We start from the raw sequence: 19,379 nt of genomic DNA on the forward strand, positions 1-19,379 counted from the left end.
AGGGCCAGCTCCCCACAGAGCTGTGTCCGCCACAGGAGGGAGTGGGGATGGTTGGGCAAGACCTGGGGTGTATGTGTCCCCAGCAGCCCCTCGATACTTTGTCCCTCCTGAAATCCCTCTGGAGACTCTGGGCTCCCATTTCTCACTTCTTCTAAGACTTCCTTTCTAAGAAGGCTTTTCCAAGGAGTGTTCTTTGGGGGGTGGGGAGGAAACCTATAGTTTCTCCTGCGTTGGTTCTGACTTGGATGACAGGACAAAACACTACGTCAGTGCAATGATCCAAGCAGTCTGGCCTTGTTTCCTTATCGCCACTGTCGAAAGGGGACACCCCAAGTCTGAAGAGCCAGGTGTGGTGTGCCAGAGGGTGGCATCTGGTGGCCGAGGGTCGAACAGCAGAGGGGGCTTGAGGTGGCCGGGGAGAGGAGCTATTTAGAGGGCTACACTGATGTTTCGGTTGAACACCCTTTTAGCATCTATCTCTTCTTCGACCACGTGGGGTTGGATGTCCACGTTCATCCCTGCATCCCTGCACAGCTTGAGCAAAGTTCGAATGTTGTTCTTGGACAACCTCAGGTATCTGTGCGAGACAAGGCCAAAGCGGTCAGTTGAGGGTGGAGTCATTGCAGGCACAAACTTCATTGAAAAGAGCTTAGAGTTAAACAGCGTCAGTGTGGGACCTCTGTAAGGGACTGGCCCTCCAGACTTTCTGGAGCTGACAGAGGTCTCATAAAAGACTGGGACACCCCACAGACTTGGTGGGTGTTTTTATTGGTATAACTCTTTTGGAAATCAATTTGGCAACATATATGCCAAGCACCTCCTGCCCCACCCCCCAAAAAACCAGGTTTATTATTTTTGACTCAGTAATTTCACTCAGGTCCTCACCTTATCCCAAGAAGAGAATTCAATGGAAAGAAAATCTACATAAACAAAAGTGTCTATTTTGGGGTTATATCAGCAATAGGAAAATAGGAAATTCCATCAACAGAGGAACGGTCAAGCAAAAAATGGAATATCCATTTCAAGGACTCTTCTGCTAGTGTTAAAATGTCATTAGGAAGAAGAAGATGCAATATGGCTCTGATGTTGTTGCCACATGGGGAGAAAAAACCGGGATGCAAATTGTTAGGTGTTTTCTCTCATCACTGCCATGTGTGTATAATCTGAGTGAGGCTGAGGACTGGGGGAAATCCAGGACAGTGGAAATAAAGGCTGAGAAAATTGTAGGAAGAGAGGTTTTTTTTTTTTTAAGTGGTTACTTTTTTAAAAAAATTAATTGATTTATTTTTGCTGCATTGCGTCTTCGTTTCTGTGCGAGGGCTTTCTCTAGTTGTGGCAAGCGGGGGCCACTCTTCATCGCGGTGCGCGGGCCTCTGACCATCGCGACTTCTCTTGTTGCAGATCACAGGCTCCAGACGCGCAGGCTCAGCAGTTGTGGCTCACGGGCCCAGTTGCTCTGCGGCATTGGGATCCTCCCAGACCAGGGCTCGAACTCGTGTTCCCTGCATTAGCAGACAGATTCTCAACCACTGCGCCACCAGGGAAGCCCGAGGTGAGTATTTTTAATAGTATTCAAACAATTACAATTTTCAATTAAAAAATTAAAATGAAAACACTGATTTAAAATATTAGCTAAAGCCCCACCATTCTGACTTGTACTGAAGAATAGGACTGATGCCATCTATGTGATTTAGACAGTATCTCTGCCATCATATCCCTTATTCCACCATCAACTTTGACCTTCCTCCCAGCTTTAGTATAAGGAGGGAGGCCCCCGATTCTGGCTGCATTCTGGTTGGTTAATTTGCTACAGATGTGGGGGGAGGAGCTGCATATTGATAGAACCTGGCTTTTCTACCCACTGGGAATGGTCTCCCTACTCTTTCCTTTTTTTCTTCTTTCTTTTTTTTTTGGCCATACCTGTGGCCCGCAGGATCTTAGTTCCCCAACAGGGGTTGAACCCAGGCCCTTGGCAGTGAAAGCCTGAAATCCTAACCAGTAGGCCACCAGGGAACTTCCCTTCTCTTTGAAGATCTGACCAGAGCTTCCCTGTTCTTACAGGCAGCTCAGACCTCACTCACCAGCCCCTATACCTGTACTACCTTTCCCTGATATGGGTCCGGTCAGCCCCACCCTTCTCTGACCAACCCAGCCCCAGGGGGCAATCTCACACATATCTACCTGTGGACGCTCACTAAGATTGCAAAGGACAATTTCATCTTTTTCTTGGGTGCTTTTCTAATGGCTTGTTAATTGCCATCTCTCCAAATATTCTCTCCCCCTACCCTGTCCAAGTCTCTTATCTCCCAATCATGGAGCCCAGGTAGGCTGTCTTTGGCCAGAGTCAATTAAAACCATTTTATCAATTTGAAACCCATAGCCAAAGTCATCCAGCTGTGGAGGTGGCATGAGCCAGAAGCCCCCTCTAGTCGAGGAGACTGCCTGTCCATCTTTCAGCCAGTTAGCCATTCCACCCCTCCATCCCCCAGCCAGTCAGCCAGCAGAGCAGGACGGTGTGATGGGGCCCTCGGATGCCAGGCATCTGAGGCCGTCTGGAATCTACAGGTGAGTTCACTGCTGTGAACTCTACAAGGCTGACTACCTTAGTCTCTTGTCCTATTTCCTCCTTTGCCAAAGTTTCTGAGTGTTGTCAGTTACATCTTTACAGCAAAGAATAACATTGGGCTGGGGAGGGATGCTTGGATTTGCGGGCAGAAACCAAGCTGTTTGGTGTTGCTGAAAACCAGTGGGTCTTGATAAGTATGACAAAGAGCAAGCAAGAAGTGAGACCCCTTGGTAAGAGCAGTAAATACCAAATGGTTTCATACTTTGTTCATGGTCCCTTTGGAGTCTAACACCCCAAACACACAGCAGGTAGCCCTGGGAATGGCGGCTACTGTCATCAGCAAGTCAACACCATTAGTGTAAAGGACCTTGGGGGAGTTTCCTGTTAAAACAAGGCCGCAAACAACTCATTCTTTCCTTTGTGAATAATATTCATGGGGCTTCCCTGGTGGCGCAGTGGTTGAGAGTCCTCCTGCTGATGTAGGGGACACGGGTTCATGCCCCGGTCCAGGAAGGTCCCACATGCCGTGGAGGGCTGAGCCCGTAAGCCATGGCCGCTGAGCCTGCGCGTCCGGAGCCTGTGCTCTGCGATGGGAGAGGCCACAACAGTGAGAGGCCCACGTGCCGCAATAAAAAAAAAAAAATAATAATAATAATAAAAATAATATTCATGGTTTCTTTTGTGAAACAAATAGAAATTTTAGAAGGGTTGTGTATGTGTCCAAAGGCGTGCCATCAAATTGGCAGCACCTAAATGTCGTGTCCATTCAGGAGACGATCCTCTAGCGAGTGAGGCTGCTCAGAAACCCAGCAGCTTCAGCCCTGGAGCAGCCCTCTGGGACTCAAAGACAGAGCCCGGACATGCTGCAGCCACCCTCCCTTGCTCTGGGCTCAGCCCAGGTGTATGAACCACAGACAGTCGTGAGCAAAGCCTGGTCTTGCAGAATGCGCCCAGCCCCACCCGCACAGGGCTGCTCACCGGCAGCTCAGCACCTCCTTGGCTTCAGCGTCCTCACCATCTCCATCTTGGGCTCGCTGACCTTCTCCATGAGGCTCTTCAGCTTACGCTCGTAGGAGGTGTCGGACGTCTTGCCAACCCAATCTCGCAAGAGGGTCGACTTCCGTGGGACAGATAGCATCCTGTAACATGGGTTCTATGATGCTTTGTCGATGGTATGGCGTTGAGCGCTGAGTGGACTCTTGGGTGATTTCATCCTTGATGTCTAAGTCTGAAATTGGACAGATGTCACCAGGGAGTTAGATCCTGGTAGGGGTGAGCAGTAGGGTGGACAGGAAGGGGATGAGGCCTGGAAGGCTGCAAGGGCTTCAGACATTACTGAGACATGAGGTCTTTTCAAGGCTTTGGCAGGTTCTCCTTCTTAGTATTTGTTTAATCCCCATTCATCTTTTTCTCCCTCCTTTCCCTTCATCTCCTCAACTCATTCCCTTTCTCTCCTTTCTTTCATTTCCTTCTCTCAATCTTTTCTCCCTCCCCAGAGAAAATTCACCTAAAGTGAACGTTAGCCTAAAGGGGGGTTAGGGGAAAGTATCAGAGGAGATCAACTTTGAGCTGGATTTTTTTTGTGTGTGTGTGTGCGGTTCGCGGGCCTCTCACTGTTGTGGCCTCTCCCGTTGCTGAGCACAGGCTCCGGACGCGCAGGCTCAGCGGCCATGGCTCACGGGCCCAGCCGCTCCACGGCATGTGGGATCCTCCCGGACCGGGGCACGAACCCATGTCCCCTGCATCGGCAGGTGGACTCCCAACCACTGCACCACCAGGGAAGCCCCTTGAGCTGGATTTTTAAAGGACAAATAGTTTATCAGATGAAAAAGGGAGGAACAGCATGGGCGGGCAGGAGGAACAGCATGCACAAAGACACACATACATGAAATGAAATAGTGAGGGTCTGATGTTACCCAAATATGGGGTTTGTACTGAGTGAAATACCGTTGGGACTAGAGCTTGGAGACCTTAACTATTTTCTTGTTAAACATACTCCTCTGTATTTTACAGATTTTTACGTGTGCGAGTGGAATATTTTCTTTTCATTTCTATTTCTAACTGGTGTGACTAGTATAGAGAAAACACTACTGTTTAAAATGTTTTTTTCTAGTACACCAACAACCATACCAGATTTTATTATTTTTTGACTAGAGTTTCTTGAGTTTTGTAGAAAGGCAATCATATCAGGAGAAAAATGAAAATATATCCCTCCTACTGTTTATAAAAATTATGTACTCTTCTTGACATGTTGCATTTGACAGACCCTCCAAAACAATGTCAATAATGATGATAGCAGTCATGCCTCATTTTGTTCCTGATTTTAATTAAAGTGATTCAGCATTTCCTCATTTAGAATGATATTTGCCACTATTTTTGGAATATGTTTTATAATATTTAGCAGCTTTAATCTTGGTTTACATAGAATTTTTATTAGTAATAATTGCTTGATTCTATTTATTGCTTTTCTATCATCTACTGATCATATGGTTTTCCTTTAATTTCTTGATGTAATAAATTATGTTATTAGATATCTTGATATTGATTAACCTAACCATTCGTAACCTGCTATAATAAATCCCACCTGGTCACGGTTTATTATTCATTTCATACGTGGATATATTTGCTATATTTTCATACGTTAAGTCTATGCTAAAATTTTAAAAATCATTTAAAAATCATCTATTATTGTGAGATTGGCCTGACTTTTTGCCTAATCTTTTAAGTTTAAGGTTATGATGGCTTGTCAAATTAATGCACAAATGTCTGTATTTTATATGGCCTGCAATAGTTGAAGTAACATTGGGATTATTTGCTTTTTAAATGTTAGGTAGAACTTGGTGTGAAATCATTTGTCCTGGTGCCTTTTGTAGTGGGAAAATGTCTACCATCTTTCAATTTTTACCTCAGAAATTGCTCTATTCAACTTTTCTACTCTTTATTATGTCCATTTTGATAATTTACAGTCTGATAGGAAATTATTCGTTTATGCTGGATTTTCAAAGGTATTGTGTAGATGTGCATATAGTATTCTATTATAATTCATTCATTTAATGTATTTCTTATCTTTGCTTATGCATCCTTTCTCATATAAAATCTTGTATATTTTTGACTCTTCTTTTGGCAAGGCTCATGATAATTTCATACTATTTGTCACTTGGTTTTTTAAAAAGCTGGCTTTGGATTTATCCTTTTAACTACTTTTAATCTTGTATTTCATTAAAGTTAGCTGGTATTTAATGTATTAATTCTCTCTTTTTCATATTAATTATTTCTTCTATATCATTAAATTAATAAAAGTGTTAATTTTTTGTTTGTTTTATACAGATAAGAACGATTACTTTTAGTTTTTGCTGTAAATTTTCTTCTGGGCATAGATTTTGCCTTCATCCCATGGATTTGGGTATGAAACAGACTTATTTTCAATAGTTTTTTTCTTTGAAATAATGGTATTTTAGGAGTGTTTCTTAATTTCTGTTGAGATTATATTTTAATTCTAATTTTATTTCTAATTATTGCTTTAGGATACTGTAGGTGGCCCTAAAATCTTTACTATTTTGAATGTTAATGTTTTCTTTTGATGAACATGCAGATGATTTTTAGAAATATTCTTTGGCCATATAAAAATGTGTGTTCTCTGTTCAACTATAAAGTTATGGTTTGTTAATTACATTGTTAGATTCTTCTAGGCACTTACTGTAATTGTCTCTTTGATCTGTCTGAAAGAGGTTCTGAAAGAGGTATTTTGCAGTCTCCTACTATAACTTTATTTTTGTCAGATTCTCTTTGCATTTCTAAATGTTTATCTATTTAACTACTATTTTTTTGTTGTGTGTAGTTTGTTCTCTTCAACATTTAAAAATATCCCTCTTTTACCCTGTTGTTTCTTTTAGCCTTAAATCTACTTCATATGTTTGCATTTCTTATTACCTCTTTGCCTATCTTTTTTTATTCTTTCTATATCACGTGATTTTTTTTTTTTTTTTTTTTTTTTTTGCGGTATGCGGACCTCTCACCGTTGTGGCCTCTCCCGTTGCAGAGCACAGGCTCCGGACGCACAGGCCCAGCGGCCATGGCTCACGGGCCCAGGCACTCTGCGGCATGTGGGATCTTCCCGGACCGGGGCATGAACCCGTGTCCCCTGCATCGGCAAGCAGACTCTCAACGACTGCACCACCAAGGAAGCCCTATATCACGTGATTTTAAGTGTGTATCTAGATTTTGATTTTTACACCAATTATTTCCTAATTTGGTGCCTCTGCTCTCTTCTAGGGCATTTTCTATAGATGAATGGATAAATGGCTGAGAAAGTCCCTAAATATTTCTGAATTTGCAAATATCATTCATTCACCCCGACGGTAACTTATATACGGGCTGAGGATAGGATTATGAGACTATAAGTCTTTGCTCTCAGTAGTCTATAGGTGTTCATTTCACTTCTAGATTGATGCTAATCTGACTCTTTTTCCTTCGTAAGTTGTTCTTCCTGTAAGCTTGCAAGATTTCATAAATAAAATTCAGGAATTTTACCAGGATATGTCTGGGGGAGTCTAGGCCTTCTACAATTACATAAATGGAGGGCCAGTGGCCTGGAGAGAAGCTTTGACTTGCCCAAGGTCTCATAATGAGTCAGTGGCTGAACTGGAATCTTTATGTCCAGTATGGCTCTCTAAACTGACAGCTGGCCCCTAATAGAGTGATAGGGTCAGGTGGTGTTAGCAGTCTGGTTGTGCATGGTGGAAATTGGTCCTATGTTCCAGGAGAATCCTGAGCTACACGTCTTCATTGACACAAATTGAAATCCCTTGGAGAAAGGGCCATAGCCTTTCCTGAGACATCTGATCCTCTTCTGGGTCAAGGTAGGTCTCACATAGGAAAGAAGAGTAGTACTAGAAAAGGTAATGATAATTTTACATATTAGCTAACATTTATTGCATAACTTATGTGCCAGGCAGTGTTCTAAAGCCTTTCTAGGGAGGGGGGCAACTACAGTCTCACAACCATGTCACATCCATTGAACAAATGGGAAAGTGGAGGATTGGAGAGATTAAGTCATGTGCCCAAGATGCCATAGACAGTGGTGGATCCAGGAAAATGTGAACCCAGGTTGTCAGTGCCTTTTTCTGGGAGCCTGTTCTGGCTACCCTCTTGGACAAAATGTCCCATGTTCCTGAGTCCATGGCTGAACAGATAAGTTAAGATTTCTGGTGAGCTATGTTTGGGACTCCAGGGACTACTCTGTACTCATGGAGACAGAGTTGGTAACTGCCCTCCAACTCTGTGCATTAGGAATGCACCCTTGCCTGGCATGGGCAGAATGCTCTGAGCATAGTGGGCAAGGACAGAAAGCCCAATGAGCTCCATTTCCTTAGTCTAGATGTGCAGACTTTGTCAAGGTTTACTTTGGAAATGTGTTCCCAGTGTTTTCCCAGCATCTTTTACTGGCCCTTAGCCAGAGTCACCTTTTAAAAATTCAAATCTAACTTGGTAGCTTCCTTCCTAAAATTTTTCAATGACTTGCCATTGCACTCAATCAGGTTTGTGCTTTGGAAAAGCCAATGTGAGACTTCTGCTTTCAGCCAAGATAGGGTAACAGGGACTGGATTTATCCTTCCATCTTAAGCAGCTATAAAGTGGGGCCTGATACATGAAACAGGCTTTTTCAGACATTGGACAACAGGTAACTCAGGGCAGTGGCCCTTGAGAAAAGGAAGAAGTGAGTCCCATGGGAGCCCCAGGTGAGAGCTGGGAGATGCTTCCAGGTTGCAGCACAAGGAGAGGAAAACCTAGATAGTATCTAGCAGTTTCCCTGAGTTGGGGAGAGAGAATAGACAATTTACATGGGCCAAGGAAGCTAGAATTCACAGGGCAGAGTAACAGGAGAAAACTGCATGGAGAGCTGCAGAGATCTGCAGAAGCTTCTCTCAGCTGAATACTAGTTATGCAGGAGAGGAAACTACATAGATAGACCTGGTAGACAAGACCACTAAAACAGCTATTATAACTGTATAGCTCTGTATGTTCAACAAAGCTTGAGCATGCTAAGGCAAGGCACAGAAGGCTGAAAATGACCCAAATTGAAATTCTAGACATGAAAACTACAATGTCTAGTATGAAAAATACATTGGGTGGGATTAATAGCAGATTAGGTATCGTAGAAGGAAAAATCAGTGAATTTGAAGACATAGCGACAGACACTATACAAAATGAAACACAGAGAGAAAAGACTGGGAAAAAACCCTACTGAGTTGCAGAACTTCAGATATGTGTAATTGTGGTGCCTGAAGGAGAGGAGGAGAGTGGAGGAGTGAAAATATATTTGAAGCAATAATGGTCCAAAATTTTCCAAATATGATGGAAACTATAAACTAAGAATCTCAACAAACCACAGACACAAACACAAGAAACATGAAGCAAACGACATCAAGACACATCATAATCAAGATGCTTGAAAACTTCCAGAGAAGTCAGAGGAAAAAGATACATTACAGGGAACACATAAATAAAGATGACAGTCAACTTCTCACTGGTGACAATGCAAGCTAGAAGGCAGAGCACAACTTTAAAGCATTGAAGAAAAAAGCTTGTCAGTCTAGAATTCTACACTCAGCAAAAGTACCTTTCAGAAACAAAAGTGAAATAAAGACCTTTTCAGATATATAAAAGCTGAAGGAATTTGTCACCAACAAGCCCACACCATAAGAATCGTTGAAGGAAGACCTTTAGGCCGAAGGAAATGGCTCCAGGCAGAAAGCTGGACCTATGTAAAGCAATGAAGGGCACTAGAAATGTTAATTATGGATAAACATTGAAGTCTCTCTAAAAGATACTTGCTTAAAGCAAGAGTAATAACAGTGTATTGTGGGGTTTATAATAACTTGTGGAGAAATACAATGAATGGCAATAATAGCCTGAGGGTTGGGAGAGGAGAAATGGAAGTATATTCTTGTAAGTTCTTTATGTTCTACATGAGTGATACAGACTATGAGGTGAAAGTAGGCTGTGATATGTCAAAGATGAATCCTGTCAACCCTAAAGCAACTACTAAGATAGCACAACAAAGAGTTATCATTCACAAGCCAACAAAGAAGATAAAATGGAATCACAAAAACTACTCAGCCCAAAAGAAGGCAGAAAAACAGGAAGAGGAGGGCAAAGAATAGATGGAATAAATTAGACACAAATACCAACATGGTAGGTTTAAACTCAACCATATCAATGATTACATTCAGTGTAAATGGTCTAAATATCCCAATGGGAAGATTGAAATTATCAGACTGGATTGAAAATAATGCAAGGCCCAATCATCTGCTGCCTCTAAGAAACTCCCTTTAAATATAAAGACCCAAATAAATTAGAAAGGCCAGTTTGGTAGCCATAGAGGAGGAAAGCTATTGGAGGTTCTTAGGGTGGAACAGGATCGGGGTTAAACTAAAATAACAGTAGTTAAAGTGGAGAGGGAATGAAAGAGATGAAAGGTATGAAGGAGGTACAATCTCCAGGACCCAGTAATGGGTCATAAAGGGTTGTGGAGGGAGACAACTTCTGACTTGGGCCACTGTGCTGGGCCAGTGCTAGCCCATGTGATGGCCTCTGGGAAGGGGAGGCATGGGGGTTTGTGGAGCCTGAGGGACATCCAAACTAACACTGGGAGCAGGCATGTAGATGGAGCTCAAGAGAAAAGGCTGTCTGGAGATTTGGATTTGGAATTCACTAGACAGTGGTTAAAGCCACTCCTTTGGATAGAATCAGCCAGGAAACTCGTATAATGGGATGGGAATGGCAGTACTGATCAGTGGGGAATTCAGAGGGGAAATTTAGGTCTGGGAAGGGGGAAAGAAGGGAAGGTTGGTTAGTAGCAAGTTAGAAATATATGAGGTTAATAAATTTAAGTGGAAATTATGTGTGGGTCAGAGAAGCCTTATGGAAATCAGATGAAGCAGGGGAAAGAAGCCCACCAAATGGGAATATTTGCACCCTTTTATTCACGGAAGTGAGGTGACCCAAGACCGCAGCTTCAGCTTAGCCATATGGATCTCTTTCTGCCTTGAGTCTGGGTTGGGCTGACCTAGAGGCTGTACTGGGAGGGGGACAAGGAATCAACATTTATGGGTGAGCCCTCAGAGGGGACCAGGAGAGGGTGGTGAAAGAGGAAAGAAAGTAGAAGAAAGTGTGCTCAGGGAATTCAAGGGAGGAGAGGCAATGGAGGAGAAGGGAGTGGCCGCAGGCTGTGGCATCCTGAATGTGCCAAATGGTAATCAGTGGAGGCACAGGGGCATTTCAGCAGTTTAAAGGAAGTGAGTGGAAGTGGTTTTTTTTTTTTTTTTTTTTTTTTTTTTTTTTTTTTTTTCGGTACGCGGGCCTCTCACTGTTGTGGCCTCTCCTGTTGCGGAGCACAGGCTCCAGATGTGCAGGCTCAGCAGCCATGGCTCACGGGCCCAGCCACTCCGCGGCATGTGGGATCCTCCTGGACCAGGGCACGAACCCGTGTCCCCTGCATCGGCAGGCGGACTCTCAACCACTGCGCCACCAGGGAAGCCCTGAGTGGGAGTTTTTGTGAAAATTAGGTGAGGTGACAAAGGCGAAACAGTCTGCTCTGAAAAGCAAAAGTATTCCACATGGGTGTTGTCACTGTTGTTTCTATTAGCTTTGGTGTTCTGGAGCCAGGGACAGTTAATATCATTCATTCAGAACACTCACAACGTTTTGCAGATCCTGATTTTGTGGCCATCACAACACTGAGAACACAGAAGAGCAGGAGTGGGTGTGATTGCACAGGCTGAGTTGTCACATTCCAGTCCCGAAGGTGGTGGGGAATGTTTGATGGTCACGCCCACCAGGTCACACAGGACCATGACGTGGAGAGTGGAAATAGCTTACTCTTCCGACAGGGAACTTGGGACACACAGGGGATCTGGTTCTTTAAAATGACACTAATGATTTGGGTGCTGAGTGGGGCTGAGGGAGGTTAGAAACAGATGTTCTGGTCTAGAATACTTTTCCTTGATCTACACTTATCCCCTCTTAGACTCCTGCTTTAGCCCTTAACTGCCTCTACGCCCTTCCTAGAGGCTGCTTTGTCTTGATCTTCACTCCCAAACCAGATCCTGCTCACTCATTTCAGGCTTCCTGACAGCCTTCGCAGTAAGTTCCCATTACTGTGCCCAGGCTCAGCCCTGACTCAGTCCTGGGTGCCACGCCTGGATGCCCAGGTGGTTCCTGGATACCTCTGAAGAGCTGCTGCACTTGAGGGGCATGAGCACCTGCTGACCCCCAGTGGCCATTGGTTGTATTACATTAGGAGAAGGAAGACTGCTCTCCAACAGGGTGGTTTTGTGCGGGACAGGGCTGGGCAGATGCAGGGGGAACTGCAGAAGACCAAATAGCTGGCGAGTCAGCCTGCCCTGCTGGCGTCCTTGTTCCGTAAAATGAAAAAAATGAATCGACTTGCATGAGAGTTTCTCTTAGGGAAGGAACGGCCTTTGTTTAGAAAAATATCTTGATAGATTACACTGAGTGTGGAATGAGACAGTGAAACAAAGGAAACAAAGTGATCCCTTGATGTAAGAAGCCAATGGGAATGTGCGGGGCAAGGAAGGCAGAGGATGGAATGGAGGGGAGAGGAAAGAGAGAAGAGGGAGAGCTGAGCAGAACCAGGACTAGAGTGAGACAAACGAGGTGCCCAGGGGACAAAATTTAAGGAGGTGCTTGCTTTCAGGCTCATGAAAGTGCAGGGTTGGCACCTGAGAGAGAGCACCTCCTTAAATGTTGTGACTTGGGTACCTGGCTTGTCTGCCTCTAGCCCTAGTCTTGGGGTTGAGGAAAACATCTGGAGGCCACCCCTGCAGGAAATGTAGCCAGGGAAATCTGGTGGCAGGGGACAAAGGATTTTGAAGAACAAGAGGGGATCATAATCGACTTCTAATATGTTTGCTGTGTAAGTCTGTGATGTAATTATTTCCCTTTGTTGCCTGAAACCTTCAGTAAAGTCTGCTTATACATAAAGGCTTCATGTGAAAGGTTTGGGGAGAAGTGAAGGGAATGTGTTCTGTGTTTGGGTTGGCAGAGAGCCGGGAGAAGGAAACAGCCACTGGAAGTGAGACCTAGAGATGCTCAGGGTCCCAGCAGGATCAGGACACTGAGAGTGACGGGAAACTTGGGGAAGGTGTGGGACTTCCCACAGGACATAAGTCAATCTCTTTCTACTTTTTAAAAAAAAATTATTTATTTTTTATTTATTTTTTATTTTTGGCTGCATTGAGTCTTCATTGCTGCGCTCGTGCTTTTTTTAGTTGCGGTGAGTGGGGGCTACTCTTTGTTGCGGTACGCGGGCTTCTCACTGCGGTGGCTTCTCTTGTTGCGGAGCACGGGCTCTAGGCACGCGGGCCCAGTAGTTGTGGCTCGTGGGCTCTAGGGCACAGTCGTTGTGGCGCACGGGCTTAGTTGTTCCGCAGCATGTGGGATCTTCCTGGATCAGGGCTCGAACCTGTGTCCCCTGCATTGACAGGTGGATTCTTAACCACTGCACCACCAGGGAAGCCCTCTTTCTACTTTTTAAATAAACTTTTTATTTTGGAGTTCTTTAAGATTTACAGAAGAGTTGCAAAGATGGTACAGAGAGTTCCTATACACGCTTCACTCAGTTTCCCCTAATGTTAACATCTTACATAAGCAGGGAACAAGCAATTAACATGGGCACGTTACAGAGCTTTTTTGGGTCTCACCAGTTTTTCCACTGAAGAGCTATTTTAGGATTCAGTCCAGGATCCTGCCTTGCATTTAGAGCCAATCATATTTAATTCTGACAGGCAAGTAACTACAGTTTGGTTACAATGACTTTTTCAATGAAATAGAAAAAAAGAGCTTTTCTTGGGCACAGTGGGGGCAGTTTGTACAGGAGAACGAGCCCCTGCTTGAAGTCTCCTGCCCCTCTTCCTTTGGGCTAATTGGAATCCCTTCCAGATTTCTTTTTTACCATACGCCTCCATCCCAAGGGGCCAGGCCCAATAAATGCATCTGTTTTTCCAACACAGACCACCAGAGAACGTTAGCAAAATGTTTTACTTAGAAATAACCATTTGCTAACATTTATTGAGCACCTACTCTGTATCAGGCTAAGTATGTTCCGTGCCTCAACCCACAACTATACTGTGAGGCAGGTAATGTTATGTTTCATTTTCTGGATGTGAAAACTAGACCCCAGAGTTGGAGTGGCTTGGGATTATATAACATCTCATATATAATTGTTATCGATTGGTGGGGCTGGGGTTTGAACTCAGGCAGTCTTGGCAATAGGTATCTGGCATAACCCAAGCCCACCTCTTCTTGGGTGCAAGCATCGCCTGGCAGATTTCAAGCCAGCAGGTGTGGTACCTTCTGTAGCACCTTGACATCGTCACAGTATCTAAACTAATTAGATCATTTGGACATGAGGTTGATATCACCAAAATGGCTTCAGGAACCTGGGGGACATTATACTGGCTTCCTGAGAAGAGAACACCCTGGTGCCAGCTGAGCCTTGACATTCGCTCGCCTCCTGTCCGGGTCACACCCCCTTGTGCTCTGATTCCCCAAACAGTCACGTGGGGCTCCTGCACACACAGAGATTGGGTTGACATGGATGGTGCTGCCCTAAGGATGCTGTGAGCTTTTGGTCCCTCTGATAGGAGGGCAGTTCTGAGGACAGTTCTGGCATCCGGACCAAGGCGCTTCCCTTACCAGATTTCCTAGGTGCATCCTTGGGGTAGTTGCTCGGGGTCATGCTGTTGAGGCATTTTCCCTTTGCTTCCACTCTGTAGAGGCTTCAGTATAGAGCAGAGGCTTCCTCATCCTTTCTGGAGCTTTGCCCTGAGGCCTGGGAGGGGAGCTGGAGAGACATTACAGGCTAGAGAACAGGGATCTGGCTCCGCCTCCTTCATTCCCGAAATGAGCAAGTTCAAGGGCTTGCTGAAAGGCAGGCGAGGGGACCTAAGGAGAGTCCTGCTCTGGGTGCCGGGACACTGGGACAGGGATGCACACTGGTGTCTGCTCACCAGGGCCTCCCTCCTGTCCCTATAGCTCATGAGGGACCTTGGAAACCACAGCCTTCGCTGGCGGTCTCCTCTTTCCAGTGGCACTCCTGAGTGATTTAGGGGAGGGAGGTGGCACCCGGGAAGAATGAACTCTACCACAGGGATGCAAGTCTTCCCACCGGGGTGTGCAGAGTGTTGGGTGGGGGCTGGATGGGTGGAGGGGCCAGGGAATCCATTTGGATGCTAGTGTGGGGCAGGAATGAATTTTGGAGCTTTAAATTAAAACAAAAGTAGCCGATCCCGCGCAGGAGCAGAGTGGGGGCCCCTCCTTCACGTGGAGACCATGGTGGGGCCGTGTCACCTGCTTAGAGAATGCCACCTGGTGGTTCCCTCCCTGCTGTTTCTGGACATTTTTGGCTTTCTTTTCTGCCTTCACAGGTGCTGCAGAGAGCATCACCACCTTGGGTTTGTTCTTCTGAAAGAACAGGGAGAAAAACCCTGTGGCTGTCCCACTGGGCACAGACCAGCCCTGCACCCTGCAGAGTGGAAGGTGCCCCCCAGCTTTCGCACCCACTCTGGCGCTCCCGTTCCCCCTCGCAGCCCCTCTGCCTCCTGACGCACCTGGTGTCCATATCACACCACCCCCAGGATGGCCTTCCAACCCCAGGTCTGGCTGTCCCTCTCCACCTCAAAATCCATCACTATCGCCTTCCAAGTGAGGGCCCCATGCCCCAGCCTGGTAGGTATTCCTTCTGGCCCTCAGATGGCCTCTCTCGCTGCCACTTCCCTACCGTGACCTCCAGTCTTCAAGCCCAGTCAGGGCTGCCCCCTCTGCCCAGAACCCCTCCTCTCCTTGCCCTGCTCCAACACTGCCTTGTCCTCCCAGAGCTGTGATCACAGTGCCTCCTGCCTTTCTATTTCCCTGGGTGCTCCTGTCTGCCTGCTGGGAAAGGAAGGTCAGGCACATGCAAGCCCATTCAGAGCACGTGTGCTCGGCTCTGAAAGCTGCCACCAGGAGCACCCAGGGAGAGAGTAAGGCTCCTTAGGGAGCATCAGGGCCCATCGGAGGAGGGGCCCACAGACGCACATCCAGGCCCATCTCTAAGGGGTGGGCGTGGGGCGCTGGAGCATCGTGGGGAAGTTGAATCAACTAGGTCTCCTCTTCGGGTGTGCCGTAGGGTGTCGGAGTCACGGGGTGATGGCTGAGACGTCTCCAGGGCTGACGGCTCAGCTTGCAATCCTGCTCTATGTCTGAGTGGCTGAGCAACCTTGGGCAAGGGCTCTCTCTGAGGACGGGGACAATAGCAGAACCTACTTCCTAGGGTTATATGGGAAATACATGAATCACTGCACAGAAGTGCTAAGTCTTCCATGAATGTTAGCGACAAGGTATGGGCGGAAGGAGGGTTTTGATAAGCCATCCGGATGTGTGGAAGGAAGCTGTCCAAGGTCCTGCTTAAGGTCGTCAAAGGACGGGGTGCTACTCAACTTCAGGGTTTTGTTTGGCTTAGTGGGGGGAAGGGGTGCAAGCTGGGGCCAGGGCTGATGCTGCAGGGTGATTAGAGAGAGACTAAGGCCAGCTCCCCTGGGGTTGGCCCACCTCCCACCTTCTCCTCTCAACCCTCAGCCTCTCCTCAAGAGTCACCTGAGTAGCTACCAGCCCCCATTTTTGGAGGAAGCTGAGTGGAATGGATGTAGTGATACCACAGACCCAAGGAAATGGCAATAGCCATGATTCAGTGGCCTCTGTGGCTGAGACTTTGAACTTCAGGAGTCTTCATGGATGGCAAATGAATCACAAGGGGCACAGCCCTCTGGGTAGCTCCATAATCGTGCTGAAGTGGAGAAAAGCCTGGATTGCTAGGAGAAGGGAGAGGAGGCTGCAGACAGCACCCCTCCAACCGTCTTCACTAAAGGGTCCCCCACCACCTGCCATACAAGACGTGCCACGGAAGCATCACCCTCTCTCTCAGGAGCTTCTTTCAAAATACAAATGCTTCTGGCAATGGTAATGATGCTTGAAGATTTAACTGAATTTTCAAATTAAATTGTTCCCTCCCTGGGTCCAAACTTATTTACAATAAAAGCCACATATAAGGTAAAGCTGTGAAAACATTATTAGAGTATAATCTTATGAGACAAATATCATACGATATCGCTTATATGTGGAATCTAAAAAAATGGTACAAATGAACTTACTTACAAAACGAAGTAGAGTCACAGATGTAGAAAACAAACTTCTGGTTACCAGGGGACAAAGAGGGGGAGGGATAAATTGGAAGATTGGGATTGACATATACACGCTACCGTATATAAAATAGATAACTAATAAGAACCTGCTATATAGCACAGGGAACTCTACTTAATACTCTGTAATGGCCAATATGGGAAAAGAATCTAAAAAAAAGAGTGGATATATGTATATGTATAACTGATTCACTTTGCTGTACTCCTGAAAATAATACAACATTGTAAATCAACTATACTCCAATAAAAATGTTAAAAAAGGAATATACTCTTAGTATAAAGAGATGGGATCAAACATATTCATCATAGAACTGAATATGATTTCTGCAAATGATTTCTGAGAGGCCCAAAAATGGGGGGAAGGGGGAGGGTAGGTAAATCACTAACGCCTTAGAGTAAAATATGTTTGTCAGATGTGTTTACGCGTATCTGATGGAACTGGCACTCCAGGTCTCTCTGACTATAATTGATAAGTAAGCACATAACCAGAACAGGAGCTCCCCTGAAAGGCAGGGGTCGCTGAACTGGGAGAAGCAGGAGAGGGGGAGGTGGTGATGGTGCGTGGGCCTGACAGCCCACGAGCTTGGAAACTGGATAAATCTGAGTTTGAGCCCTGGCTCGGCCCCTCACTAGCTTTGTGAGCTCAAGCAAATTATTCCTCTTCATCTCAGCTTCTTATCCTTCAGCTGGTGGTAAGAACGGTGCCTACCTTGTAGCCTTGTTGGGAGCAGTTGACCAGACAACTCATTGCAGTAAGCACAGGGCCTGGCACACAGAAAACGCTTAATAAAAGGTATCATTGTCCTTAGTAATGCCATTTTCACCCATTTTTCTCTGGGAGCCGGGGGAGTCAAGATTAGGTAGCATCCTGTGCAGAGGAGACCACTTTCCAAGGACATGGCCTAATTTTCTGTAGACGATGGGCCCAGAGTGGAACTCTGGGGGAAACTGGGGCAAAATTGGTTGTCATAGTTCCAGGAGAAAGAGGAAAGGGTGGTGCTACAGACTGAATGTTTGTGTTCCTCTAAATTCCTATGCTGAAATCCTAACTCCTTATTGTGATGGTGTCAGGAGGTGGGGACTTCAGGAGGTTGTTATGTCAGAGGGTGGAGCCCTCATAAATGGGACTAGGGCCTTAAAAAGAGGCCCCTGAGAGCTCTCCTGACTCTTCCTCTTTATCAGGATATAGCAAGGAGGCAGCCATCTATGAACCATGAAGCAGGCCTTCATCAGACACCAAATCTGCTGGCACCTTGATCTGGGACTTCCCAACCTCTAGATCTGTAAGAAAGAAATTTCTGTTGTTTCTAAACCACCTGGTCTATGGTATTTGGTTGTAGCAGCCCAAATGGACTAAGACAGGCAGTTACAACTAGTTCTAATGCAGGATAGAAAGGAAGAGGTATGTTAGCAGGAGTCCCAGTGGGGATAGTGGAAGTGGAGAATGCCCTCTGACCCTGGGACCATCATGTGGATGGAAGTGCCTGGGGACAGTGGGAGGACCCATTCTGAGATCATCAAGACCCTAGAAGCTATTGCCTCTCAGCCCTTCTCCAACACTGACCAACATGGCTTTAAGGTCCCTTCACCTCGACTAAACTAGGTAGGTTTCTTCCTGACTCTAGGACCTTGTCCTCCCTTTTCCTAGAACAATTCCTTTAGACAATTTACATCTGCAAATTCTTTCTCTGCCCCTTTGAGGTGTAAATCTTCTCCCAGCCTCTTGCCCAGCTTTATAATCCAGGAATGTTTTTCTCCAGAGCTTGGGAGCCATCCCTTTGAAATGCAATCATCAGGAAAGATAGCATTCCCACCTCCCAGTCTCTGTGGGAGGGTAGGAGCCTAACTACATAGGGATAATTAGCCAACAAGGATGGCCTGATCACAGTGACAATCTCTCCCCATGTCCTCCGGTGCTTTTCTACTGGCCCACCCCAGTGCTGCAAACCCTCCCCCACCCCATCACGTCATACGGTAGTAGTCTCGAATGAAGGCTTCCTTGCACGTTTTCTTTGACAGTACACACCTGGAGAGCTTGCTTCTTCTTCCCCTGCCTCCGCTCCAGCCACTCCAACACCCGCGCGAGGTCTGACATCCGCCTCTCCTCGGCCGTCCTCCACACATGCTTCCTCTCTGTGGGCAGGGAATCCTCAGGTCCTCTGATTGCTCTGTCATCATGGAGCCTTGGTCATGCCTTGGGCGGAAAGGTGGTACACTCTTGCTTTGTTGAACCCTCTGCCTCTGGTTGCTGGCCTGGATGACTCAGATGGTAGGGTTTTGTCCCCTAGATGTGAACATAAATGTGAACATAAAGGGCAGCGTTAGGCCGGAGCCGGGATATTAACCTTTAAGGGTAGGAGATTCAGAGGGTGATGGTGAGGTCACTGTCAGACTGTCCATGGGGGTGAGAGTGGAGCAAGACACTGGTTTCCCCTCATGGCCACTGTCCCTCTTTAGGCACTGTCCGTCACTTGGACTCTGCCACAGCCTCCTTTATGGGCTCTCCACCTCCATTTCTACAGAGATCTTATTAAAACAAAGCTCAGCTCACATAT

The 19,379-nt window shown here is 46.1% G+C and overlaps 1 protein-coding gene across 1 annotated transcript; it reads right to left on the reverse strand.

Annotated features, from left to right (window-relative positions):
• Window positions 1–429: 429 nt before the first annotated feature.
• On the reverse strand, window positions 430–18,999 carry LOC309794753 (uncharacterized protein C16orf78; the record flags this gene model as incomplete). The annotated part of the gene is given in 8 exon segments (XM_082606644.1): window positions 430–577; window positions 3,545–3,563; window positions 3,566–3,693; window positions 3,695–3,794; window positions 11,748–11,934; window positions 14,939–15,052; window positions 18,851–18,975; window positions 18,978–18,999. Coding segments are annotated over 8 exon segments (843 nt in total).
• Between the last annotated feature and the right edge of the window lie 380 nt (window positions 19,000–19,379).

This window comes from Mesoplodon mirus (assembly GCF_964341445.2).
Source record: "Mesoplodon mirus genome assembly, chromosome: 19".
Taxonomy (NCBI): domain Eukaryota; kingdom Metazoa; phylum Chordata; class Mammalia; order Artiodactyla; family Ziphiidae; genus Mesoplodon; species Mesoplodon mirus.